The sequence below is a fragment of the Simochromis diagramma genome, unplaced genomic scaffold, assembly GCF_900408965.1.
Source record: "Simochromis diagramma unplaced genomic scaffold, fSimDia1.1 OVJJ01000361.1, whole genome shotgun sequence".
Classification (NCBI taxonomy): domain Eukaryota; kingdom Metazoa; phylum Chordata; class Actinopteri; order Cichliformes; family Cichlidae; genus Simochromis; species Simochromis diagramma.
The window spans coordinates 17,367,490-17,394,217 of NW_024386860.1; the positions used below are offsets into that span (position 1 = coordinate 17,367,490).

General features: G+C 41.9%; 1 protein-coding gene across 3 annotated transcripts; it reads right to left on the reverse strand.

Annotated features, from left to right (window-relative positions):
- Positions 1 to 488: 488 nt before the first annotated feature.
- Positions 489 to 25,904, reverse strand: dhx16 (DEAH (Asp-Glu-Ala-His) box polypeptide 16). 3 transcript variants are annotated; one of them, XM_040030876.1, is made up of 21 exons: positions 25,628 to 25,904; positions 23,866 to 24,071; positions 23,517 to 23,758; positions 23,177 to 23,357; positions 23,032 to 23,088; positions 21,531 to 21,785; positions 21,218 to 21,451; positions 19,204 to 19,395; positions 18,836 to 18,946; positions 18,634 to 18,749; positions 17,524 to 17,734; positions 17,319 to 17,417; positions 16,297 to 16,449; positions 14,989 to 15,129; positions 13,400 to 13,562; positions 13,197 to 13,315; positions 12,444 to 12,511; positions 9,928 to 10,090; positions 9,546 to 9,707; positions 1,700 to 1,873; positions 489 to 1,149 (listed from the first exon to the last, which is right to left on the reverse strand). In XM_040030876.1, exons 2-21 carry the CDS (start codon positions 24,061 to 24,063, stop codon positions 1,021 to 1,023), a joined length of 3,168 nt encoding a protein of 1,055 aa, XP_039886810.1. In that variant the 5' UTR covers positions 24,064 to 24,071; positions 25,628 to 25,904; the 3' UTR covers positions 489 to 1,020. The 3 variants fall into 3 exon arrangements, with proteins under 3 accessions (XP_039886810.1, XP_039886811.1, XP_039886812.1); XM_040030877.1 differs by lacking the exon at positions 25,628 to 25,904 and adding an exon at positions 25,443 to 25,613; XM_040030878.1 differs by lacking the exon at positions 25,628 to 25,904 and adding an exon at positions 25,406 to 25,613.
- Positions 25,905 to 26,728: the final 824 nt, after the last annotated feature.

The following is a 26,728-nucleotide window of genomic DNA, read 5'->3' on the forward strand; positions in this document are numbered from 1 at the left end:
TTCTTTCTTATTCAGCTATTTATCAATAAGTGACTTATATGTATGTATATATTGTGCCATTTCTTACTTTGTGTATTGTCTGTCTTTGTTACTGTTTGTACTGGAGCACTGTAACCAAAATATTTTCCCTTATGGATCAATAAAGTCTGAAGATTAACAGTGCAGCACAACTGCACATCGTAGAGTTGTGTTTGTCAAACAGCTCAACAATCCTCTGAAAATACGTCACGCTTTATATAATAAAAACATGAACGCACATAAAAGTCAGCATTCCTTTGCCAGGTAGCGTAATATGCCTTGTTTTGGCTTAAACAATCAAATAAAATACGCCCCTTACAAACCAGAGGCGTGGCTGTGACGGAGGCCTTTCTGACATTAAAACTTCTTCTTCCGATTGTGACTTTCCTGAAAATAAAACCAGACGAGCAAACAAGTTGAAAAGGCTGCAAATACTACTGCGATGAGTAATTATTAAGCTGAAAAACAAATCGATTGTAAAACTTTATTGCCATAGAAAAATAGACCAAAAAAAAAAAAAAGGAAAGGAGCCTCACACGTGAGCGTGCTTTAATCGGGTGCCAGCTGTGACAGTTTGACACAGAGCGAATAAGCGAGCGGTCAAAGCACAACAGTCTCGTGCCGATTCACAAACCAGCTGGTGAGTCCGCACTGCTGCCATCAGAGCGGGAAACACAGATCCAAGCGTGTTCGCTTTTCCTTTTTGGAGACCCAGCCCTGCCGGCTGGTTGATGATTAAACCAGAGTCGGTGCGTGGCCCACTTCTCACTCGACCTTTCTCTCTTTCCGTTTCGAAAATAGAAACTTGTTTGAAAATAGTGGTGTGATTTGAATAATGCGGGTCAAATTTCGATCGCTGTCAAAAAACAAGTTACAGCTTAGAAACATGGTACGTTTTCCATTTTCACTCAGACTCGTGCGCCTCGTCCTGTCACCCTGTCCTGAGTGAGAAGCACTTTTTTTTTTTCATGGTATGTGCCGTGGACGGCCTTGACCTTCGCTTCAGCCCAGCTCCTCTTTTGTTTTGCCCTGCTTACGGGGCATCTTCTTGCTGCTGCTGTCCTCCAGCTCTTTGCTCTTGTAGTAGTGAGGGGCCACTTCAAGCAGCCAGCCGCTCTCTATCTCGATCACCTGAGTGCAACAGAGGACAGAAGGCGAGTGGAGGTTAATCAGTGGACTGATACGCAGCCATGCCTGTAGTTAAATATTGTTCTGAAACACTGACACATCCTCATTAACCACTCGTACTAAACTCAAAGAAGGGTGCAGCTGGCTCCTTTAGATCTGAAACAAGAGAAAGGCTCATGCTGTGAAAAACAACAGAAAGCGCTGCAAACATTTGAGTTAGACGCCTGTTGGGAATAAAACAGCCACGGAAAAGACGACTACATGCTCGTTCTGAGATTTTGTGTAGTCATCTGGCTCTTAGCAAGTTCTAAAATTATTTAAACAGCCTGAAATGGACAACAGCATGGCACATTACACTGTGTTACTATTCATTTTACAAAACTAAGCATTTAAAATGCATTAGCAGTGTGAAAACGTACAACCCTACTGCAGCCAGGTGCCACTAATCAAATACACTTGATTAACCGATCATTATTTACCAGCTGAGAGTCGCTGATATGTAAAAGCTTATAAGTGAAAAAGTAAAACTGTATGACATGGCGAGCAGGCCAACCTGTCTCATGAACTCCTTGGTGGTGAAGACCAGCTCATGGTAGATGAGCCAGCGGGGCTGCTCCTCAAACAGAGAGCTGTTGGGGTGCACGTAAACAGTCTGCTGGTGCTTCACAGTCTTGTAGCCTCCTTTGCTCAGTCTGGCCGTGTGATAGAAATATCCTGCAGTCACCGCCTGCAGAAGGGGAGGATAAGAGGCAGTGGAGGGCAGATGGGTTAATAAAGCAGGGATTCCTGGCTCTGCAGGGACGAAGAACAAGAAAAATACACAAGAGCTGGGCACAAAAAAGAACGGCGTTAGAATATAACGCAACGGACAAAGTGTGATTAGAATAAAACATTTACTCTTTATTAGAAGAACTCATGTCTGAAAGGAGATACTGCGGAGCTGCAGCCCAAAACAAACTTCCCATAACTGAGCTCAAGACTGTGACACAAACAGCAGATAACGTCTGTGGAGGGAAGAGAAGAGTCTTCACAAATTTCCATGTTTGCAACCTGCACATTAAGAAGTTACTAACCACACACAACAACCAACCATAAAGACAAGAACTTTGCTGGTTTGATTAACAATCTGAGGCTCTTGGTTAACACCATTATCAGACTCCTTAATCCTGCTATGTCTGCTTTTCCTGCTGTATCTTCCAATGACTGTGGGAAAAGTTCAAATTCAAGTGTGGATCCTTTCAACCTGCCCAAGTGTCTCATCCAGTTATGTTATTTGGGTTTAATCCGATTTCCCCAACAGATCTCGTTGATATAGTTTGTCACATGTGCCCATCTTTCTGCAAACTCGATATTATCCTAAAGAGATTCTACCTGTCATCTTCCAATAGCTTCTCACGGTTATAAAACAATCACAGCCAACATCTTCCGTGTGTTTAAAAAAACCCTCCTGAGTTGCCGGGTTTCAGATAGCCACAGGTCCATTCACTTCCAAAATTCTCCAGGAAGCAGCTGCTCATCAGCTCCTTCAGCTCGTTGAGGAAAACAAATAATAAATTCCAAACAGATTACCAAAGAAACAGCATTACTGAAAATTACCAGTGACAACAGTGAATTTTAGTCCTACTAGACGCTAACCCCACCTTTGAGACCACTGATGATGCAGATTACAGAGCTGAGCCGGCGTCACTGGCACGGCTCTCGTAATGGTTTTCATACTTATTTGAATTCACATGAACAACTGTATGTTCTCATTTACATCCCACGTATCTGGAGTCCCCACAGCTCAACCCTTGGACCAGTTCTGCTTTTTTAATACATGTCACCTACTTGTGAGCTTCAAAAGTATTTCTTACCTTTGCTGTGCTGATGACACTCAGACGTATTTTCTGTATTTAACCTCCTCTCTTACCTCTGAGGAAAACCTGAGGATCTAATGTTCTTTACCAAGTCACTACATCAGCACGCTCACCGCCAATATCAAATCTTCTGCTAAGAGCTTGGTATTACTTGTGATCAGCATTCGAAACGCTGATTTCTCAGAGCTACTGAGACCTGTTCCACACACTTGGTTCAGCCCATCCGCCCGGCTGAATCTGTGCTTGGATCTCCTGATCCTTTCTCCCACTGTCTGTAGCCACAGTTCATAGCTCCACACTTCCATACAAGCGTTACACATGAAGTACTGTGTAACAGTGTTAAATAAGAGTATTAATGATAACAACAATGATAATAAAGACTTTAATAACAACACCAACAACAACAACGATAAAGCAGAAGACGTGAGAAATGGCAGCTGCCACAGCACTGTGGCTGACTCAGCACATTGATGACTGGTTCCTCCAGTCTGTTGATCAGTACAGTACGAGTAATGCACTCCATTTACCTTTGGGCACAAGGCTGAAGAAGGTTAAACTAGGTTATTTTATGAGATACTCTTAAAAACAAGTTTCACAATCTTATAGTCTTTCAAACTTAAACACATTAAATGACTTTTTTAAAAATAATAAAGCAGTGTTTTATGATCTGAATATTCAGGGGTTAGCTGCCCCATTTAACCTGAACTTTAACTTTTCTTTTATGTCACTTTTTAATTTATTAAGATCTCTGTTGTGTAATTTATCGACCTTTATCTGTCTATTCTGCTTATTCAAGCTCTTCTGCTATAGGCTGTGTTTAATGTTTTGACTGCTCTAGTGCAAGAATTTCCCTACTTTAAGGATAAACAAAGTACACCTTATCTCATCTCAAATAGTTCAGCGTGACCAGAATTAGTCTAGTGCTGGTAGCACGGGGCACAGCAAATGAAATAAAAGAGTGAAAGAGCTCCAGGACTACGACATCAGCCATCCTGCCTGAAGGGAAGATTTTAGATGGGTTTAAATAAGAGTGAGGGGACTGTCTACCACTAACTCTAGTCTAAACCTTATAACTTTCGCCGCTGTTATTTATAATACAATAGTGACCATGATTTAGAGCAGGGATGTCAAACAAAAGGCCTGGGGGCCTGACTCGGTCTGGTAAAGACTCCAGAAAAACATGAACTGTTTTGTTGTACAGCTTTTCCTACTGATAAAGACCTCCCCCATGGCCATTCACAATACACCAAAATAAGGAAGTGATGGATTTCTGTATTTTACACATTTACTTCTTATAATTGAAGCCCAAAGAGTTGTGCTGACTGATATCTTTATCATGTAAAAAACACAAGACTGTTGAAATAGCACTTCTTTGTCTAGTATTAAGATATCGTATTGATGATTGGAGTTTCACTGGCCCGATCCACATAACATCAAAGCGGGCTGCATGTGGCTCATGTAAATGTTTTTGACTTCCTTGATTTAGAGGTTCTAGCACCTAAACTGCCTCAAGCCACTCAGGTCGGCTGACTCTGTTTGTTTGTTTGTTTGTTTCTGCTGAGCAGAGGTCAGGGCAGATACGTATTTCAGACCATGCTCTTATCATTGCTTGGATTGAAGTATAATGAGTGAATATGTGAATAGAAAGTTGCTATATGTAGTCTTATGTGGATTTTTTCTGTGATAAAAAACTTTTTTATGCAAGTTTATTGTCGTCATTATATTGTTATTGTACAATTACAACTTGTAGACAGGTAGAGAAATCAGTTCTCGTTTAGCTGAGATGAAATCGTCTGATGTTACTGGATTGTGTGGAAAAACTCGACTGTTCTGCTTGAAACTAAAGGAAAAGAAGACAATCAGCACCGAGACTGAAACATCAGGGTCTGAGAAAGGATCCATGTGGGATTCACAAACAGAAACCATGGAGATCCTCTCCACAGTGACACCTCCTTACAACACTCACACTTTCTGTAACGTAGGCCGGGTGGTGTCGGGCGCCTTCATGGGCGTGCTGATAGTTGCTGACACAGCAGACAGACAGCGGCTGTCACGTACAAGTCATGTAGCGTGTAACCTAACTGTCTCTCACTTTAAAATAATCATCAGATGACTGACTCGGCTTTTTATGTGTTGTGTAGAGGAGCTGAGAAGTTGATGCTTCCTGGATTTAAACGTTGGACACACACAATCCTCCTTACGCCAATTATCATTTAATATCATTAAGTAAGTTGTGCGTCGTCTTTTTTTTCTATAAGCTGTAGGATGTTTGACTTGAGTGAAGGCAGCGTGCAAAGGGAAGAGGTGTGACTCAGCTAAGAAAATAAACGCCCTCTCCTTATCGCGAATACTTCAGGTGTTCACCGCACACACAGATACAGGTATGTGAAGGAAACTCACACAGCTTCTGCCTGCTGATGATTTACAGGCTTCCTCTGACAGATCCTTGTACTCTTTTAGTTACAGAACCAGAATCCAGATTTCTTTAAAGCTTGTTATGTTGTTAATGTCTTGTCCTTGAGCAATATAGGAGCTGCTCTGAGCTGTACTGGAGCGTGAACGTGAAGCAAGTAAAATTACTGTTCACAGAAGAGGAAGACATGACAACAAAACCATCAATCTTGTGTCAGAGAAAAATGAAGCAATTTTTTGCCCTCGGGCCTTCAGATTATTTTAAATTTCCACCCTCCTGTGCATCACATTCACTGCACCACTGATGTTTACCTGTGAACATTCAAAGCAGAAGCAAATATGAAATGGTGTTGATTACTCCTCGAACAGGTCACTACCTACACTACGTTTCTGACATTGACTCAGTTTTATTCATCTTTCCGGTGGTTTTGTTACCCTGTTCTCTCCTCGCTCTCTCATTATGTCGTGAAACTCATCTTTACCTTGCATCGACTCCCCTGGATTGTTTGTACCATTCATTTGTTTCATTTCGTCTTATTCGGTTTAATATTAATAGTTCTGATGTACCAATAAAAAAGTAGAGCATAGTGTCTTTTAAAACTACAGCTGCAGAAACAATTCCATTTAATTCTATGTATTTACTCAGGATACTTTATATTCTAAGGTAAAGACCTACAACGATACAGAGGACGAAAGACGATCTAGGTGAGGAGAACAATTTTAAATTTGATCTTGGATGTAACTGGGAGCCAGTGAATAGAACCAATATGGGATAATATACTCTCTCTGTCTAGTTCCTGTTAGTAACCTTGCTTTTAGAACAACCTGACAATAATGAATAATAATAGCACAGTGCAGAAGTAATAAATGCATGGACTAGTTTTTCACTCTGAAACAGGAAGTTTCTGTTTTTAGATGTTGCACAAATGCAACAAAGCAGTCTTACATGTTTGTTTAATATGTGCGTTGAAGGACATGTCCTGGTCAACAATGACTCCAAGGTTCCTCACAGCGTTACTGGAGGCCAAGGTAATGCCATCCAGAGTAAGAATCTGCTTAGACACCATAGACATGTTGATTATATTTAATTTAAGCATTAATTAATGGTAGGACATTTTTCGACAGTCTTGTCAGAGTCTAGACGTGCTGATGGTCCAGAGGAAGAAATTATTTAAGTTAACTCAGAAACATCAATTGGAGAAATCTGAATACAGCGGAACCCCGACTTACGAAATTAAATCGTTCATAAGTCCAAAACTTTCGTAAGTCGAAGCACCCATCGCGCGTTTTGAGTGAGGCGATGCTGAACGATAGGCTATAGGCTAATTGCTAACTAGAACAACAATACGTCGTTCAAGTGGAACAGCGAAGCGCAAGTACGGAAGCCAAGGGGTTGTCACATGATTCGGAAGGCATTGTAGGCTCAACCAATCAGAGCCAGCGGATTTCGTTACTCGGGCATTTTGCTGTAACACGGGCAGAAATAATTAAAAATTATAATACAAATGAAGTTTTAAGAGATACAGTAAAATATTTCTATGCCATATGTCAGAACAAGTTCCAGAGGGTGATGAAAGCGGTGGCTGGGCTGATTTATATGCTTCTGCATGGATGTTAAAAAACACAGAGCTCCGATATGCCCGATGAGGACAGAAAACCCTAAAAACAGCAACATCTGTTCACTAGGTAAATTAGCTGAAATCATTTCAAGGCCTATCTCCAATCATACGTGCACTACACCGTCTCTAAGTCATGTGGCATGTCATTAGTTGTTTTGATTTTACTGACAAATTGGCAGATCAAAAATGGCAAATGTCGCGCTAGTTCCCAGTTTTCAAGATTGTTGCCACTCCACTAGCAAATACTTTGCTTCCATTGAGTCATCAAACACTTCACAAAATCAGTCTTACTCCCTCTGGTGTAGATCCAACACTCTTTAGAAGTAAGCCAGTTTTCTCTTAGAGGGATGTTAGTTTTTACCCTCTGGCACAAGTGTTTTTTAGTCAGTTTTGAGAGTAAATGAGTACGTACAAAAGTATCGACACACAAAAATGACAGGTCATTTCTATCTTCTTGTGCAGCTGTATAGTGTACTAATACTGCACGACTGCCACAACCATTTGGGAACCACTGATTTAAGGACAAAACTTTTTAGTGAATGTGCTTCCTGATGGCAAGAAACTTGCAGCTGTGAAACGTGGTCGGTTCCAAGTCTGATTTAGAAAATGTTCTCATTCTTCATTATATCCTGGTTGAAATATCTGACTGTTTAAAGGCCACGGTGCTAAAAACAGTTAAACCCGGCAGTGCCATTTCAGACTGTAAACAACATTAATAATCTTATCAGCACAGCAACTCGATGAGTCACAATGTGCCAGAGGAACCATCCCATCTCTTGAATAACCAGTTTCAGCTTTTGCTTTCAGGATGTGTCAGGATGTAAGTATGTAAAGAAAACACATCCACAAATAAAGACCAATTCTCTATCAAATGGTTGAGTCAGGGCATACCAAACCAGCCCTCGTAGTTTTTACTTTAGCATTGTTTTTATATGGACAACTCTCATTAATAACAATTAATAATTTAACTAACAATGTAACATTTATGTTTGTTGCTGCCGCTTTAAAGATGAATATAGTTACTTAGTTTGTGAAGTCCAGTCTTGAAGGCTTGATTTTTACATGTTAGTGTTCTGAAACCGGAAGACGATAACTGGGTGAGAGGGTGGAGAGTTAAAAGCAACCTTGCTTTGTAAGGAGAATCCATAATGTGCTTAAGTACACAGCACAGATACAGATGCCAGCTAATTAGTGCTTAATCTAATAAAATAGAGTGCTACATAATAGGCCACAAAATAGGCAAATACACAAATAGGCCAGAGTGCTTTCTTCCATTTGCGCAACATCTCTAAAGTTAGAAATATCCTGTCTCAGAGTGACGCTGCAAAACTAGTTCATGCATTTATTACTTCCAGGCTGGACGACTGTAATTCATTATAATCAGGAAGTCCTAAAAACTCCCTGAAAAGCCTTCAGCTGATCCAAAATGCTGCAGCAAGAGTCCTGACAGGGACTAGAAAGAGAGAGCAGATTTCTCCTGTACTGGCTTCCCTTCATTGGCTCCCTGTTAAATACAAGGTCTTAATCAGGCCCCATCTTATCTTAATGACCTTATAGTACTATCCTCAAAAGTTGATTCTGTTCATCTGGACGTAGTGTTGTAAGATTGTAAGATGGCGAAAGATGCACCCTCAGGCTCTAATCGAAGAGGGGGCCTGAGGGTGCATCTGTCATCATCTTACAATCTTACAATGCTGTGATTGCAGCCATTCCTCAACTCTCTGTGAATGGTATTCTTGGCCATTGATCAATGAACTTTGATCAGTGGTTGTTGATCAATGGTAATGAGAATTTGTATATTAATGATGAAGGAACTGACCTCCCAGCCCATTGTTCCTTCACTGGGCTGGTTTCAGTCATTATGCAAATGTCCTGTTTATAAGATTTGGGGAAACCTGCAGTCAGCTGAGACTGAAGAAGTCACCTGGATGATGACGAAACGTTTCTCCCACAAAACGCTACGTCCAGATGAACAGAATCAACTTTTTGGGATTTACTTACCTGGATGATTGAGCATGCATCATATAGTACCATAGCTTGTAGCACCATATCACCCTATTAGAGCACTTCGCTCTCGCTCTGCAGGCCTACTTGTTGTTCCTAGAGTATTTAAAAGTAGAATGGGAGGCAGAGCCTTCAGTTTTCAGGCCCCTCTTCTGTGGAACCAGCTTCCAGTTTGGATTCAAGAGACAGACACTATCTCTACTTTCAAGATTAGGCTTCAAACTTTCCTTTTTCTCGTTCTGTACAAGCTATAAATATCACTGATATTATTTTCCCAGAGCGTGGCAGATAAGACACAAGTCTTTGTTTGCAAAGTTATGCTCAATCTCAATCTGTGTTTCCATCTCAAAAAGCCCTCACTCAGCAGTGCTGCAGCTGTCAGATGAAGCTAAAGCCCAGAGTGGGACTAGCTGTAGTTCCTTATTAATATGAAGTGACTGATAATAAGACTCCATATTGTTGCCTGGGAACAGCTAACGCTGTACTGTAGTTCATCAGTGTCACTAACCTTGCGAACGGGCACGCTGTCTCCTTGACAGCTGACCACCTCGACTTCAATGCGATCCATCAGACCCTCCAGCTGGTCCCTGACATCCCGGGCTCTACGCATGGAGCGGAACTGGATGAAGTTCTCATAGCACCACTGTGTGGAATAACCACTCTCCACCCACTGTGGGAGGAAGATACCACAGCTGCAGTCAGCACACAATAATCAAACTGTGCTCTGAGCCAGTGCTGAGTGTGTTTCTTAAATCAGCCTCTAAAATGATGCCCTGATACTTGTGTCTTTATCAGTGATTTTACCTGAAAACAACTTCAACACAGCATCAAATGTGTTTCTAAACGTCAAACATATCTCCAGCCCTGATGTTACCCGGCTGAGTTTATACCTGGTTGTAGACGTTCAGCAGCACCAGGTGGTCTCCTCCGGGCACCACAAAGTTCATTCTGGCATTGTCGGCGTGCACCACCTTGTCTTTGGGACGGTAGAAGATAGAGTTGTTTACAGACAGCATGGCCGCGATCGTCAACACTTCCTCCGAACATTTGTACCTGGAGAAAAAAAACAAATGTTCCCGAAATGAAATTCTGTGCGAGTCTTGAATTCATGCACATTTTTCAGGTTTTAAAGGAACTGTTTCACTCAACCTGCTTGCATCCTTTATACCCACACATTAGACAGACTGCATTTCTTCCTCCACAGCAGACCCTGCTTTCACAGGCCGCACATAATGTTTTTGTTTGATGTAAACACAGAAGTCCATCACTTGAGTTTAATCCAATTTTAATCTCCACAGTCATGTTTTAACCTTGTGAATCACACTTTTGTTTTGTCATCAGTCTTGTTCCGCGGTGGAAAAGTGTCCTCAAACCCATATTTACCTTCATACTACTGAATGTTACAAGAAGGTCATGTAGAATCACTCATTCATCTTATTATAGCCATCCTTCAGTTACTGCCACTGATCTCTAACTGGGATTTGTCACATTTTTCCCCTCAACATCATATGCTGTTTACCCTGAGACCACCCGAGTGTTAAGATGAGATGTTGCCCACCCTCTGAGACACCATCAGTCCTACACAGTCTTCATTTGTACTTCTGCTAATTAAAATCCTATGTATTCTTTTTTTGATGAAACTGCTTTCCATTCTCTTAGTGAACAAAACTTGAACTAGCTGATCAAGTTTCCAACACTCTAATAAGTGTAAGTGTTTAATCCAGCAACGTTCTGCTGTCAAAGTGAGGAACAATCATGTTTCTAACTGGTAAACGTGGCTGATTCGCTGAACAATGACGTGTTGAGTTGATTGAATCCAGTCTTTCAGTCTGTTTCTCTGTCATGTGGAGGTTCAGCCACATGCTGCTCCAAACCAACTGCCCGTAAGTGTATGAGCGTTATAAATCCTTCAGACCGGACTCAGGCAGACTTACTGACCACACTTTGTTAAAGTGCAACAGCTTTTTTGTTTATGGAAAGGGGGAAAGTCCGCACAGCTACAGATACGACTTCCATGTGATTTTTGTTTTTGCAGGAGTAATAAACAAACAAAAAAAGTCTTTCATTTATGCATGACAGATTTAAAAGTTTCATAAAAGTGTGTCAAAATGAATAATTTATATTATTAATATAAATGCTAATAATAATGGGAAATGATAACAACAGGTCAGACAAAAAATCGAGACAAAATGCATAAAAACGCTTAAAATAGAAAGTGAACACACAGCAGTGTAAATCGCTGTAGCTGCTGAATGGAAGTTCTATTTCTGTTAGATAAAGATGATGGCATCCTGTGTCAGCTTAGCTACAGGCAGGATGTTTTTCCCAAGCAGTCATCAGTGGAAAAACTAGCAACGAAAGCACACTAGCTGTTTTTTTGTTTGAGTTTCTCAGTAGGTGGACACCAGCAGCCTCTAGTCCAGGGGTGGGAAACTTCAGGCCTCTGGAGAACTTCAAGACATGTTGAGGTCATTCAGCCATTTAAAGCAGCTGTGTTGGATCAAGGACATCTAAAACCTGCAGGACACCGGCCCTCGAGGCCTGGAGTTCCCCCACCCCTGCTCTAGTCCATCTTCATCTTCTACTGCACATGTTCATAAAACGAGATGTCCGAGATACAAAGACAGCGAGGGCGTTAAAGACACAATCTGCACACACAGATGTGTCGTGATGCTCTCTTTCCTTACGGTTACGGTTTTGATGTAGTGACCGAGCATCACTGACGTGTTCTGGTTGGTAAAAACCGCAGCGACTTGTGTTAAACTTGTGGGGCGATCGTGGCTCAAGAGTTGGGCGTTCGCCTTATAACTGGAAAGTTGCTGGTTCGAGCCCCGGCTCGGACAGTTTCGGTCGTTGTGTCCTTGGGCAAGACACTTCACCTGTTGCCAACTGGTGGTGGTCAGAGGGCCCGGTGGCGCCAGTGTTCGGCAGCCTCGCCTCTGTCAGTGCGCCCCAGGGTGGCTGTGGCTACAATGTAGCTGCCATCACCAGTGTGTGGATGACTGGATATGTAAAGCGCTTTGGGGTCCTTAGGGACTAGTAAAGCGCTATATAAATACAGGCCATTTAAACCATATTTCTAGCCTTCGTCTTGTCAAAGACACCCTTCAGCTCACCCAACTGAGACTCCACGTGCAGCTAAAATCAGCACAGATGTGAGGATGGAGGGACAGACTGGAATGATGCTAATATGTGCACACAAGCTTACCTGTTCTACAACTTCGCCATACAAATCTTTCAGCAAACCATGCAAGCTTCCTGTACATAAAGTGTGGGAATCAGATTTCCTGATAATTAATAGTTTAACGCTTTCATGGTGCAATGTGACTGAATAAATAAACAGCTAATTTGGCAGGTAGTACAGACTCAAGCAGGTGACTGTGATGCAATCAAACTGGAGACTCACTGCTCTGAGGCCAGGATCATCTTACTCAGCATGGGATCCACAGGTAACTCAGCCATTCTGCGACCCAGCTGAGCCGCCCCAAAAAGAGACAGAGAGAAAGAAAGAGTTAAATACCAATAAATACTTCATTTAATTTAAAAAAACAAACAAACCCAATGACCTACAAAACTGGATAATGACACCTTTACACACGCTCTTAAAAACATCCTCCTGTCCCTGATAATTACTCATTAACACGATCAGAGTGGTAATAAAAGCTCCGAGTTAAAATGCATCAGCACTTTCGATCAAGGAAGTGAGTGACTCTTCAGTGCTGGAAGCCATTTTACAGCCTTACGAGCATCAGGTGTGCAAAGTACGTGATGCAAATATGCAGCCGAACGTGGCAGAGATGGTCACAGATTATTCCTGTAAAAATAAAAGGTGGTGTATCTCTCTCCTGCAGCTTAAGTTACAGTAAGAATGTAAAATATGTCCAACTCTGCAGCGCCTGTTGCAGATTCAAATATAGGATGGGATAGTTCACCAGCTCTTTGTTGTACATACCCAGGGATCTGTGCGATCTGATTTTGGTGGAGTTTTTTGGCGACCCTCCCTTAGCTTTGTTTTTGGCCTCTATTAACTCTGTCGGACGGTGCATATTCACATCACGCTACTGTGAAGGTTAATGTCTATAAGCAACCTGTGATTGCAGAAATTCTATAAATATATATGACTATATTAAAAATATAGAGAGCGTCTCCAAGTTTGCACCTTTGTGAGCTCTCCCATGTGGTTGAGGGCTCCCAGGGCGTAGAGCTGCTCCAGAGCCAAGACTAGAGTCTCATGAGGAGGTGGGTCCATGAAGTCGAAGTGAATGAGGTCATTAATACCTGCAAGGAAAAAAAGATTAGCTCACTACACAACAGCAGCCAACTGGTGTTTTAAAATCACAGGATCCCCATTTCTTGCCCCACCTAGACTCTTTAGCAGCAGGACTACATTTCCCAAGTTGGTCCTCTGAATCTCAGGCACAGTTGTTTCCTCCATCTCATGTTTATAGGCCCAGGCTGTGTAAAGCCTGAAACATTTCCCAGCAGCCACTCTGCCTGCTCGGCCTGCTCTCTGATTGGCTGAAGCCTGAGAGTTAAACACACAGAAAAAGAAACAGACAGATAAATCACCTGCACTAATACACCACCACACCTGAGCTACAATACATGTCTGTGAAGCCAGTGGAGGATATCTCTGAGGTCTCTTTAACATAGTACTTCTATGTTTGACCTGGATCAAAGAGGTTCAAAGTCCCACAAGCTTATCAGGAGATTTACTTATTTATTTTTTTCTTTGGAAAGCTGGAGAGGTTTGTTCTTCTGAGGATCTCTGGCTGACTCGAGTGTGCCAATCAGGCCCTCCTCCACCTTTGATTATATTTCAAACACAATTTCACCACGGGCTGCTTTCAGCAGCCAAAACAGTGCGAATCAGATCAAATCAAATATATTCAGTAAGATGTTTTCACAAAACAGGTTTGCACCAGCTGCCTTGTTAGGAGACAAAACTCCAAAATCAATCCACCTTAAAACAACGAAAGAGTCAAAAGCAATCACAGACGAGAAATCCAACGAACTGAATCCGACACGTCTGACCTTTCGATGTCTCAGCTGCAGCTACAATAAAGTTCAGCAAATGTTTGACCTTCCAGGTGATTTCACACCTGTAGTTCAGTTAATTTGGTTCGCCTCAAACAGCAGCATGACTAAAGGATGGTTCAAGGTCGCCTGATCCCCCCCCCAGCTATAAGCTTTTTTTAAAAAAAGGACATTTTGAAGCCTGCTCTTAAAAGCAGAGGGTGTCTGTCTCCTGAACCTGAACTGGGAGTCGGTTGCACAGGAGAGGGACCTGGAAGCTGAAGGCTCTGCCTCCCATTTTAATTTGGGGAACTCTAAGAACACAAGTAGACCTGCAGTCTGAGAGCAAAGTGCTCTATTAGGATAAAATGGTACTATGAAGTTATGATGTTGGCTAATCATTCAGCACTTTGAGCACAAGGAGAAGGAATTCAATTTAACAGTGAGCCAATAAAGAGAAGCTAATAAACGAGACATCATTTCTCTTCAATTCAGCTTCTAGGACTTGGTCTTTAAACAATATAATATGTATAAACAATATATTTATATTCCAAATATTTGTTTTTTATGTAACAGTTTATCTCACATTAGAGTGATATGTAAGTAAAAGCTCCACCCAGGCAGCTCACACCGGGTAGCATTTACTTTTGTGTTTTGTATATATGCATTCAACTTTTCTTTGTTCTTTTAATAAACACTTAAAGAACTTTATCAAAATTCATTCAAAACTTTTTGAGCGCTCATATTTAAAGACACAAAGACACCATTCAGTGCCTCCATGGTGGTGAAGACTGGTCTAATCCCACAGACCAGCCTGTACCAATCCCAAGGATGCACCCGTCATTGTTTGGAACAGCAATAAAAGGAAATGGCTTAAATTTATCGTCACTTCACTTTGATTTCCTGCTAGTTAAACATTAAGGAAAAGCAGTTACCCGTGAGCAAGGTGTAACAATGAGTGACTCCATGCCTGTGCGGGCGTTGTAGCTCTTCTGTTTGCAGAAGCCAGGGTCAATGACGTAGATGATGCCATCTATGGTCAATGAAGTCTCTGCTATATTGGTGGCCACCACCACCTTGGATTGATAAGAAAAGAAACACCGAGAGATAAAGTTAGAAAACATTGCACCAACAAAGATTAAATCCAGATGATAAATGAGAGGTTAAAAAAAAGACATCAAATGATTTACAACTGCAGGAAGCTCATATTTATTTACCAGGATTTCTAACAGAGAAGCTGTAAAATCAAAGGATACGACGGGTTGACTCAGTAGAATTTAATGTTGCTAATGATCGAAGTACCAATATAACACTTAACCTTGTTTACACGCAGCACTACATGCTTTAGCTCACCTTGATTACGGGACGCAAATCTCCTGAACAGGTGAAATTGTTTTAGGTCTTAATAGCTGCCGTTTTTTAACCTAAGATCATCTGTGGTTGAAACTTTTGTCTTAAGATTGGGCAGTTAAACAAATTTGAATGTGAATTAGGATTCATGTTTCTAGTGATTATAATTGGAGTCAAGACTGAAAGAACGACCTGGGCCAGCGAGAGCCTAAAAGTTTGAAGGTTTCGTAGGTGAACCTGTGGAAAGATTTAACTGAAGCTCCCTTTGTCCCAACATCACTCAGAGCCTCACATCCAGTTCACGTTCAGCAGTGCATGACAGCTAGCGTTTGGTTTCACCCTGTGATTACAGCGCAGACCCGTTCACCTCCATCTGCACCATCAGACATCTGCAGTGGAGGCAGACCAGCGGGGACCACAGCTGTGGTTGTGAGATGGACTTGTGAGAAGCAACTGTTTCTCCCAGAGAATCCAACTCCCAACTAACGCTAGCTAATAAATTATGTCAAGTATTCAACACCGTATTGGCATAATGTTAATGATACTTTGCAATGCTCCAGCAGCTCTCATCAAAACAAAGCAAAGAACAGGCCTGTTAGCCTGTTGTGATTGTTATGAGCTGGTGCAAACTGTGAATATTCTAATCTAGGAAAATGATCCGAGGCTGATCCAGCTGGCAGAGTAAACAGACCAGGACACTTGTGCAAACAGATTTTAAATCAAGACTCTGGTATCCTGGTTAAATAAGGGTTTAACAAAAACCCGTCACGGTCGACTGCTGGTCTATTTTGTGTCAGCCAAAATGAAATATTAGTCCTTCACTGACCTGTTAGTTGTAGGGCAGCTGTATTAGGAAACAATAAAAGCTTCTCAGAAATAAGACACTGTCTCACCTTACGCGCTCCAGGCGGAGTAGGATTAAAGATCTTTGCCTGCATGTCAGACGGCAGGTTGGCGTAGATGGGGAGGACGAGCAGCTCTGCTATCTTAGAACCAAGCCGCCTGCATCTCTCCTGCAGCAGCTCGCAACACGCTTCGATCTCCTCCTGCAAGACACGCGTTCAGCGAGGCTCAACAATCAGCCGACACACACAAGGACACTGTACCCGTGTTTCTAACATATCTGTTCTGATCCCTCTCCTTCCCTTTGCATCCGTACATGTCAGGACAGTTTTCTAAACTTGTAGAATTTACAAGATCAACTTTCTCAGAGTGAACGTGGGATTTTACCTGTTTTCTAGCAAAAACCGAGTCAAATCTTAAGAATAAATACAGAAATATATGAATGAACGCATGCATGTGTGATCAAGCTCACTCTGATCCTTCTTTGGTTTTAGATCAGGTCTGTTTCAGGTTCACTGTGGCCTTTTTCTGACGTTCATTGTGTTTTATCAGTGCTGCAGGAGCCACATGGGAAAATCAAGTTTCCACAGAAAGTGATGTGTTCACTGTGACAAAGAGTTTATGGAGAAAGAATCGTCCTGAGCAACAGCGACTCTGTCGTTTCACCTTTTTCCTCATTCCACGGAAAAAGTAACGAAAAAGGATTCAGGTAAGTGAAGGCAGTTTCATCAGTTTCATTAAAATCAGCTGATTTTCTTATTCACTTAAGCCATATTTAATAAAGACTTTACTTTCACATTATCAACCTGCGATCCTCTGTGTCAGGATTTTGATAAAGTGGTATGTCCAAACTATTCTACAGAACACGTGAAGATCAATGTTGTTTCACAGCCATCAGTTAGAATGTGATTATATTACAAAAACATCTGCACACAAAGGAAAACATGGAGAGAACATGATGTTAAGCTAGGTGTAACTCTTTGAGAGAGAGATTTCAGTCTGACGTTTGCTGCAGAGCATCACAGTCGTGTCTGAAGCTCTGGATCTCTTGGGAATATGATATGAAGCGCACCTGTCCAGTGAGGAAGACCAGAATGTCTCCGGTAGGCTGAGTGACGTGGATCTGCAACACCGACACCACACACGCTTCCAGGTAGTCTGCCTCTGGAGCCTTGATAAGACAACACACAGACACACACACACATCAACACCACAGTTTGGTTTATAGGCTCTAAATTGTAACGTTTACTGTGGCGAGGATTCAAATATAATCTTACTTTCGTGTAGAAAATGTCGACGGGGAACCTCCTGCCAGGGATCCTGAAAACAGGCGCGTCATCGAAGAAGCAGGAGAAGCGCTCGGTGTCCAGAGTGGCGCTCGCCACCAGCACCTTCAGGTCCGATCTGAATCTTGCGATGTCTTTAATCAGACCGAACAGGATGTCGGTGTGGAGCGTTCGCTCGTGGGCTTCGTCTATGATGATCACGCTGTGGGGGGAGACAGACAGAGATCGTGGGGGGAGCAAAACGATCGACACGAACGGGTTCGGTGATAAATGTCAAACGACAGAGAAGCCAGCAGATGATTTATAAAACTAAATCAAGTGTCTGATTAAACCAGATTAGACCACCTGCACTTTGCTGTGTGCAGAGAGAAAATGTCACCTTCCTTTTCTAACTGACCGGACGCTCATGTGACGACAGCTTTGGCTAAGGTTGAGCAATTTTCTAATAAGCTCAAGGGTGACAGATCCAGTGAGCAGCAGAACCAATGACACGCTGAAGGAATGAAGTGCTCACTGCAGTTTCCTCTGTTCACAAGATCCACCACTCTGCAGCTGCATTCACATTATGAAAATGTCAGTGTTGGTTTGAACGGTTGCTATTTTGAGACGCTACAGCCTAGCAGCTCACAGGCGCATGACCAAATGATCTTGATGGAGAGGTAGGCCAAATTTAAATCAGATGAGGTTTCCAAACCCCCCCACAGAAGAAAAAGGTAGTGGCCAAGAAACAGAGAAGGTCAGTACTGGTAAAGTTACCTACTTTTAAGACTGTGTACCTGCCTAAACCAAGATAATCTTTAACAAGCGTGCACGCCTGGTTGTGTCTGCAGGCTGAAAGTCAACTGCCCTGTCTTCCTAGTAAAGCCTACATAACTCCACAAATCCTCTGCAGCATTACTTTGCTCCCAGAATGTAGATTTAATAAAGAAAATGGTTTATGAGAATCGTTTACCCTGCTTCCATAAACTACTTAAACACGTATAGAGCAGCCAGTACAGAAGTACACTCTCCCATGTCAGCACTGTTACTTTTAGGTGCTTTCTGCTCTTCATGAAAAGCAACATAAAAACCCAGCAGAGGGCACAGACGCATTAATGGCACCTGTAGCTGGCCAGGTCCGGTTCGGTGAGGAACTCTCGGAGCAGCATGCCGTCTGTCATGTATTTGAGCACGGTTCTCTCTGATGTGCAGTCCTCAAAACGAATGCTGTAACCCACCTGGATGACAGTAAAACACTCAATTTCAGTCTGCTTGAAGGTGCAGTAACACATCAAGTGTTGGTGTAGTCATGTACTAAGCTCACCTCATTACCAAGCTTCACACCCATTTCCTCTGCTACTCTGGCTGCCACTGACATGGCTGCCACTCTGCGAGGCTGCGTACATCCAATCTTCATGCCTCCTTTGGTGTAGCCCTGATGGAAAGTGTTTAAGGATTACTTTGACAGCACTTTCAGGTTGCTCAGGATTTTCCTTACTCTGGAAAGTAAATATTTCACACTGGAACAGCAGTCTATAGTTCAACATCCTAGGATACATGGACAATGTGGTGGACTTTTTTTTTTTTACTCCAAGAGGTAGAGGCCAATATTTCGGCTGGGTACCCCAGTCGCTGTTCTCTAACACGTTTAATACGTGAATATATGAAGCTACATTTAAATTCTTCACTCACGTCTTCCAGGAGGTACTGAGGGATCTGGGTGGTTTTCCCCGAGCCCGTCTCTCCTTCGATGACGAGGATCTGGTGCTCGTGGATGGCGGCCAGCAGGTCGTCTCTGTAGGGAAAGATGGGAAGGCTGCGTCGGACTTCCTGCATTGACTGTTTCTTCAGCTCAGCCTGCGACAGAGCCGGAGCATCCTGATCCTGAACGTGACACGGTCAGAAGAAAAGGCAGTTTGAGTTTTTACAGTGAAGCAGAAGAATCACAATCTCTTCACTGTCACTGTAACGAGTACAAGGAAAACAAGTGCAGACCCTGCGGTGTCACCAAAGAAAAGCTTAAATATAATTACAAAAGATTAATTTAAAAACAATCATTCAGTAATAAATGAAACCTTGTTGCACAGATAACACTAATGCACAGTGTACTCGTCGGGTTGAATCGGAGGCGAATTTGTGTCAGCGATGTTTACAGAAGGTTTGGAAGGACACAGTCGACTGGTTCTTTTATTTACACTGATATAAAAAGGCACGCAGGTGGAAGATATTTTCGTTTTTCCACCAACTCAAACATGTTTCCTTGTAATACAGCCTTTCATCACTCCAAAGATCACACTACAACACATGCTGCATTGCACCCTGGGAACACACATGTGACTGAAACTGTCCAGAAAACATGAGCAAATACATTAAATTGTTACTAAATGCAAAACATTTGTATGAACTGGCTTCTGTGTTTGATCACTTAATTATTATTTTTGCACGTAGTCTCCTCTTATTTCCCTAAATTTCTTTACTTCTCGTTCTGTTTACACGCCTCTCTAAGGATTTCTGTGTCATCATGCAAATGACACCCAAAATAACCCTGGTTTTTCAGCTCTTTTCTGAACGCAGGCATTCATTATTCTGAGACCTGCATTGATTATCTGATTATCTGAAAGGCTGATCCCACTGCACTCTCTGAAGTCAACCTGATCGTTCGTGCGCTGAAGCAGAAAGGCAAAAAGAAACGTGGAAATGAAAACGGAAACGAATAAGTTCTGATCCCTTTAAGGTGCATAATTATGTTTTGACTTTGCAGATTTGGTTCTTCGTAGTTATTTCCTCAGATTCACTGACAAGTTCAAAAAAAATGACTTAAAAGTTGATCAGATCTCAACATCCGCTGATGTCAGAGGTCATGTAAACACTACAGTCCAAAATACTTCACCGTGCTCATCAGTCAAAGGATCAAATACTGAGGCTGCTTTTTTAGATCATCAGTTCTGCCATCTAGTGGTGAAACAAGAGGCCCGGAGGCTTGTGTCATTTATGGGATATAATACATGAAAAACTGGGGCTTAGCCAGTGGACTCTCCCCTCTGCTGTTATTACTGTAACTGGAAATCACCTGCTTCTCTGCATTTAGGAATTTCCTGAACATTTTTGTTAGACCGAGCTGGGAAATGTTTCTTTGGTTCTACACTTCTATGCTTACATTAAGAGTTTTTTTTAAAATAGAAAATGTACATATTTTTAAAGAAATGTAATTATGTGGTAATTTTCTATACTTTTCCAATCTGAACACTGGGAATAAGGCAAGAAGAACGAACATTCATGTTAAAAAGTACAGATCAGGACAAATCTAAAAACATGTCCATCTGTCTACGAGGTAAAAACCGAATGCAACAAGTAATCTTAACAAATAGGTGGTCAACATTTTTTCTGCTGATACTTTTTTTCCATTTATGTCTTTTTCTTTGTTTTTAAATGCAGCTGAGAAAGAGCTGGTATTTCAGATATGATATCTAAACGGGGTAATAATTAGTATCTTTGCATTTTCCATCAAGCACAGCACTCGGTGAAATTACACAAACTATTGCTGCTGTGCAGGAGGCTGTGTAACGCCTGCACGCCGGCTATGATGGCGAAAATAAGCAGATATTTCCTTTTAATCAACACTGCACACGGAGCTGCAGGCACTAGATGTCAAAATTAAACGAGACCCACAACGATAAAAAAGAATAAGGAATCTGATGAGCGTCACCTTTTCAGATCGAGTTCCCTTCATGGTAATGGCGGTGGTGACAAAGTCGATCATCTCGTCCTCCTCCAGGATCAGCTGGTACTTCTCCTGCTCCTGCTTCATTCCTTGCTCTCGCTCCTTCTTGGCCCCAAAGCTGAGGGAGGCCGTCTTCAGCCTCTCCTCCTCCCAGCGACCCTGCTCTCCTCCCAGCTCCATGGGGGTTTCCTCCAGCTCCAGGTCCCTCTGTGGCACCTCCTGTAAGTGTGGAGAGACGGTAAATATATGGACAACTGCAGTCAGTCGAGTTTCTACATGTGACATTCCTCGTTCCCACCTTTCTTCTATTCTCTTCCGGCATGTAGTATCTGTTCTTTCTCTCCTCCTGCTCCTTGGCACCGGCCTTTTTGTAATCTTTAGCTAGATCCCGAATGGTGCGTTTGTATTCCAGCTCCTTCCTCTCCCTCTCTGTCAGCTCCTCAGTGGAGAAGAGGTACTCGTCATCCACGATCTCTGCCTCCAGGTCCTCCAGCTTCTCCGACTCTCTCTTCTTCAGATATTCCCACCGAGAGCGCTTCCTCAACTCCGGCAACTTTAAAGAGGAAGAGGAAACCTTATCACACAGCTGAGCAACTGAGTTCCACTTTGTTTATTTAGCAACATTTATTTATTTAGGACAGTGCATGTTAATGAACATAAATGTAAAAAAAAAAAAAAAATTACATGAATGTAAACATGCCAGATTATAGCCAAAGGCTAATTTCCATCTGTTGTGTAAGACTTTATATATTAAACTCACTCTTTTAAGTTTCACTAAGTTATTGAAGTTCAGTAATTTATGTTTTTTTTAACACATGACAGTGGTGGTGGGAAGTCGTTTTTTTGTCAAGTAGTTTTAAACTTCTTTTATAAATGTTTTCAATAGTTTTAAGTGTTGTTGGACAAGCAAGTGACCAGGACGTCAAACAATAGTCCATATGAGAGATGATCATTAAGTAAAAATAAGTTTTTGCAACATTCATATTTAAGTTATTACGTATATGATTAAAATTTCGATTATTAAATTTAAGTACCCGGGACACTTTATTTATGTGACTCTTGAAGGATAATGTTGGGTCTAGAATGACCCCAAGATATTTAAATTCTGGAGCTAATTCAAGCTCTACTCCATCCAGGAATATGTTTGACTGCTTCAAGTTTAAGGGGCGTTTTGAAAAATACATGCAGACAGTTTTTGAGGTGTTCAACATTAGGCATGAGTCCTCCAGCCAGCTATGCATTAATGCTAAAGCAGCTGTAAGATCTTTTGCCACCTGCTGGACACTATTTGCTTGCGTATATATAACTGCATCATCTGCATACATTTGAGCAAATATATTTGGACAGACTTCAGGTAAGTTATTGATAAAAAAGAACAATAAGGGCCCAAGGACAGATCCTTGAGGAACCCCTGTATCACAGTCTAAATATGGAGATTTAACCCCATCCAACACCACACACTGTTTCCTGTGTGAGAGATATGAGGCAAACCACTGAAGAGCCTGACTTGAGATATTAAACTGAGTCAATCTGGACAACAATATCTGATGGTTTACAGAGTCAAAAGCCTTCTTCAGATCTAAAAATACAGCTCCAACACAGGGACTCTTGTCCAGCAAGCTCTTTAAGTTCTCCACTAACACACACAGGGCAGTATCTGTGGAGTGATGTGCCCGAAAGCCAAACTGCAATGGATGTAATGAGGGTTGGGTGTTTTCTAGGTGAGCAGTGAGGAGTTTAACCACCCACTACCTCATTTCAGGAATCAATGAGCGCACAAATTGTCCAATACCACCCACCATATTCTTCTGATCATCTTCAGCCATCTTCAGCCTCTTCTGAGCTTCCTCATAAGCCTGTGGAGAACAAAACAACAGGATAAATATTTGCCTGCGTGAGACACGAGGTCACCTGTGAAAGACCGTAAAAGAGCTGCGTGCCCACCTTCTTGTCCGTCCTCTCGGCTATGTTGCGCGTCTTCTCCTTGTCTTTCTCCCTCACTCGCAGGGCAAACGCATCCCTCTCCTCGATGTCTTGCAGTCGCTCTCTCTCTTCCTTCTCCCACTCTTCCTCTTCCTCCTCTTCTCTCTTTACTGTCTTGTGGTCGTCTTGAATTGACTTATCCCTGATGTTAGAGAACAGGATACATAGTTTTACACTGGTGTCTATCTCTCCTCCACAACTAAGAATAAATATGAATGTAAATTATCGTAAAAAAAAAAACCACAACAAAAAACAGAAAAAAGCACCAAGATCTTAAAAAAGCAGAAAATAAGCAGATTACCTTTTAGGCGCTTCCTCCTCGCTGGACGACTCGCTGCCTTTCTTCTGTCTGATGTGCTTCCTCTTGTTCCCGCGTTCCTTGTCTTTGCTTTTCTTTTTTCCTTTCTGTTTCTCCCTCGCAGCATCTTCATCGGCATCGTCGCTGTCCTCCAGTAACGTGTACGTCCGGTTCTTCCTCTCCATTTCGATCGCTTGCCGTTCCACCGCTCGGGACGGTTTCTCAACGACCTGTTTATGAGGAACCTGCAACAGTAAAACAACATTAGAGGGTTTTTTAAACCACCGGAGCTAAAAGAAAATGAGTTTTGGTGAACGTCACAGGGAACTCGGGTAGAATTTCATGAATGAACCTTTTCAAAGAGTTCCTTTGCGAAGGCGGCCACACTCTGGTCGATGTCAATCGTGCCCGTCTGCTCGAGACGAGCCACAAAGTCTTCGGGACTCGATGCTTTCCGAGCAGTGCCGATCATGAACTGAGACACGTATCTGTCACTCAGCCCGAGGATGTCGTGGAGACGGTCGCTCACCCACTGCTCCAGATTGGCCATGGTGTCTTCTGAAAGAGCAAAGTCACAGAACAAAAACAGGGTTATCCAAAGTCCCGGTGCGACAGACACATGCGCAGGTACCTGGTTACCATTATCTTCATACAAGGCCTGAAAAATAAAGGTTTAGAAGGCTGTGATGTTTTCAAAAAGTTTTCCTAAGAATGAACTGATTCCCAAAGAAAATAATCCCACAGCAGCTTCATGAAAGACTGCAGAACGAGCTTAAAATAATTAACAAATAAAGGATCTTACATATTTTTCCTTACTTTCTCTCTTATATAATTAGCGTTCCAGTGGGTGATCATTTTAAACATCGCCAAAGTTTTAGATAATGAGGTCAACATAGGTATAAGTAATGCCTGGGAGCCAAAACCCCTTTTTCAGCTCCTCTAGATGTATGATGTCCCACACAGAGGATATCCTTAATATGGTTATCAGCACAGCATCCGCCAAGTTGCTGTTTGCATGAAGCGGCCAATCAAAAGAATGCTGTTGTAAAGAAAGGCTGAATCAAAATAGAGCCAGCATGGCTCTTTTCAGACACAGGGTGGATGGAGGGCTGCACCAAGGCCCAGCTTAGGATAAATAAGGATCATTTTAAACACTGTTCTTTAAAGATGACCTAGACTGGCTTTGCATGATTCACTGTTCAAATGATCTAAAGCACTGTAGATACTGTTCTGCACATGTGGACCACACCTGGCCAACAACCTGGTAAACAAATTAGTTAGTTAGTTTGTTTGTTCTTAAAAAAGGCTAACAGATTTTTACATTTGACCAGACTTGTTTTAACAGACTCCAGGACGGGATTTAAATTAAGTCACAGATCACTGCAACTTAAAAAAATAAAAACAAACTTTGAAATGATTTATCCAGAATTTTCAAATATGGACAGGATCACCCTTAGAAAGGGAAAACTTTACTAAACTGTAGAGCTGCAGTGAATCCCCAACAACAGGCAGCAATGCTATGACTGTTGGAGCATCTAGAGCAGAACAAAAGTAAAAGCAACTTTATCCAGACTTTTAAAATCTGGGTTTAAGAGGGAGACTTTAGAAACCAGGACGTGAAGGAGCTCATAATGGAGATGCTACACCTCCACACTGAAAGGAGCCAGCCAACATGTCAGCTTCAACTTGGAGGATGCTCCAGGACAGTAAATATGCAAAAAGAGATGATTTCCCTGCTGCCTTTCCCACATTCAGACCAGGTCCAGTTACAAACCTTCAGCATTAACCTTTGACAATCTGGATTTGATAACCTCTGTGAAAGCTAAAGAGTCAGAGCAGTGAGTGGTTTTTTTGTTTTGTTGCAAAACTACTAAATAAAAATGTTTCCTCACATTTAGGTTTCGTTAAACAAGCTCAAGTTTCCAATAACTTCGCCTTTAACTGCAGATCTGGATTCAGCGTCGTTTCAAACCGCAGTGTTGTGTTCAAGCCGCTGCACCAATACTGTCAGTTTTCATATTACAGTGTAGTTATCCATCCACTATTACACCTGCATTATACAAAGTGTGAGCGTTAGAGGAGACACAACACAACCGTCTCTGAAGTCCACTCACCGCTTCTCAAACGCTCTTGTTGTGACAGAAACAGCAGGTTGAGTTAGCCGAGTGCTAACTCCAGCTACAGATGAGGCGTTAGCTTGAGTTGCAGCGCACAAGTCTCCGGTTCGGACACTTAGCGGACACGAGCATCCTGCCGTAGACACGAAAAACCGTGCATTTGTCCTAAAAGTACATCACACACACTCATACACTGTAAACTGTTTTGCTGTTTTAGCTTAACGCACGCTGAACTTCCAAACGGAAATACGTCAGGCTAAACTAGGGAAGAAGAGCGGGCTGCATCAGAGGCGCCGGCACTCACCGCCCCCGTGTGGCCATGTGAAGAACAGCAACACCAGCTAGCAATAAAACAAACCAAAACATCCAGTTCCGCAAACAAACAGAAAATAAGAGCAGGACAATACGTTTTACATTTAATAATTCTCTTCTTATTCTTCCACCTGCTCCATACTCTCACTACAGGTCACAATATCATCTGCAGAGTCCTGCCTGATCTCACTGTCCTGTGTCTTATTAAGATTTGAGAAATGTTTCCAGCTTCTTCAATCCATATTATGATTTTTAGAGATATTTCACAACCAGAACTCAATTTTCCAATTCTTTTATTGTAAACAAAAATCTTTAGGTTCTGGCGTTTAGTTGGACAACAATCTTAAAGCTTATTGTTTCTGATCATAATTAAACATGACAAAAACACGCGGCTTTTACAAGTGGTACATGATGAGTCAATATAAAGTTATATTAGCTGAGCCACTGATCCACCCCAACTTCCTGCTATTATAATAACAGTCTAACACACACAATATCACCACCAACAACAGACTTAATGCTAAGACAGACACCTTTAATTTAAACAAACAAACGTTCACGTCACTTGTAACATGAAGTCAAACACAAGAAGAGATGAGCAGCAACATGATGTTAACGTATGCTTTGTGTGTATTTGTGAGTTCATCTAACAGATGAAAATATAAATTAAAAAACTTTCATTTATTAAAATGCAACATTTTTTTAATTGTCTCAAATTAATTATAAGTGACTGATTGAAGTAAAAGGTCGAAAAGACTTTTGCTTTATCATAAAGCCGGGATCGCT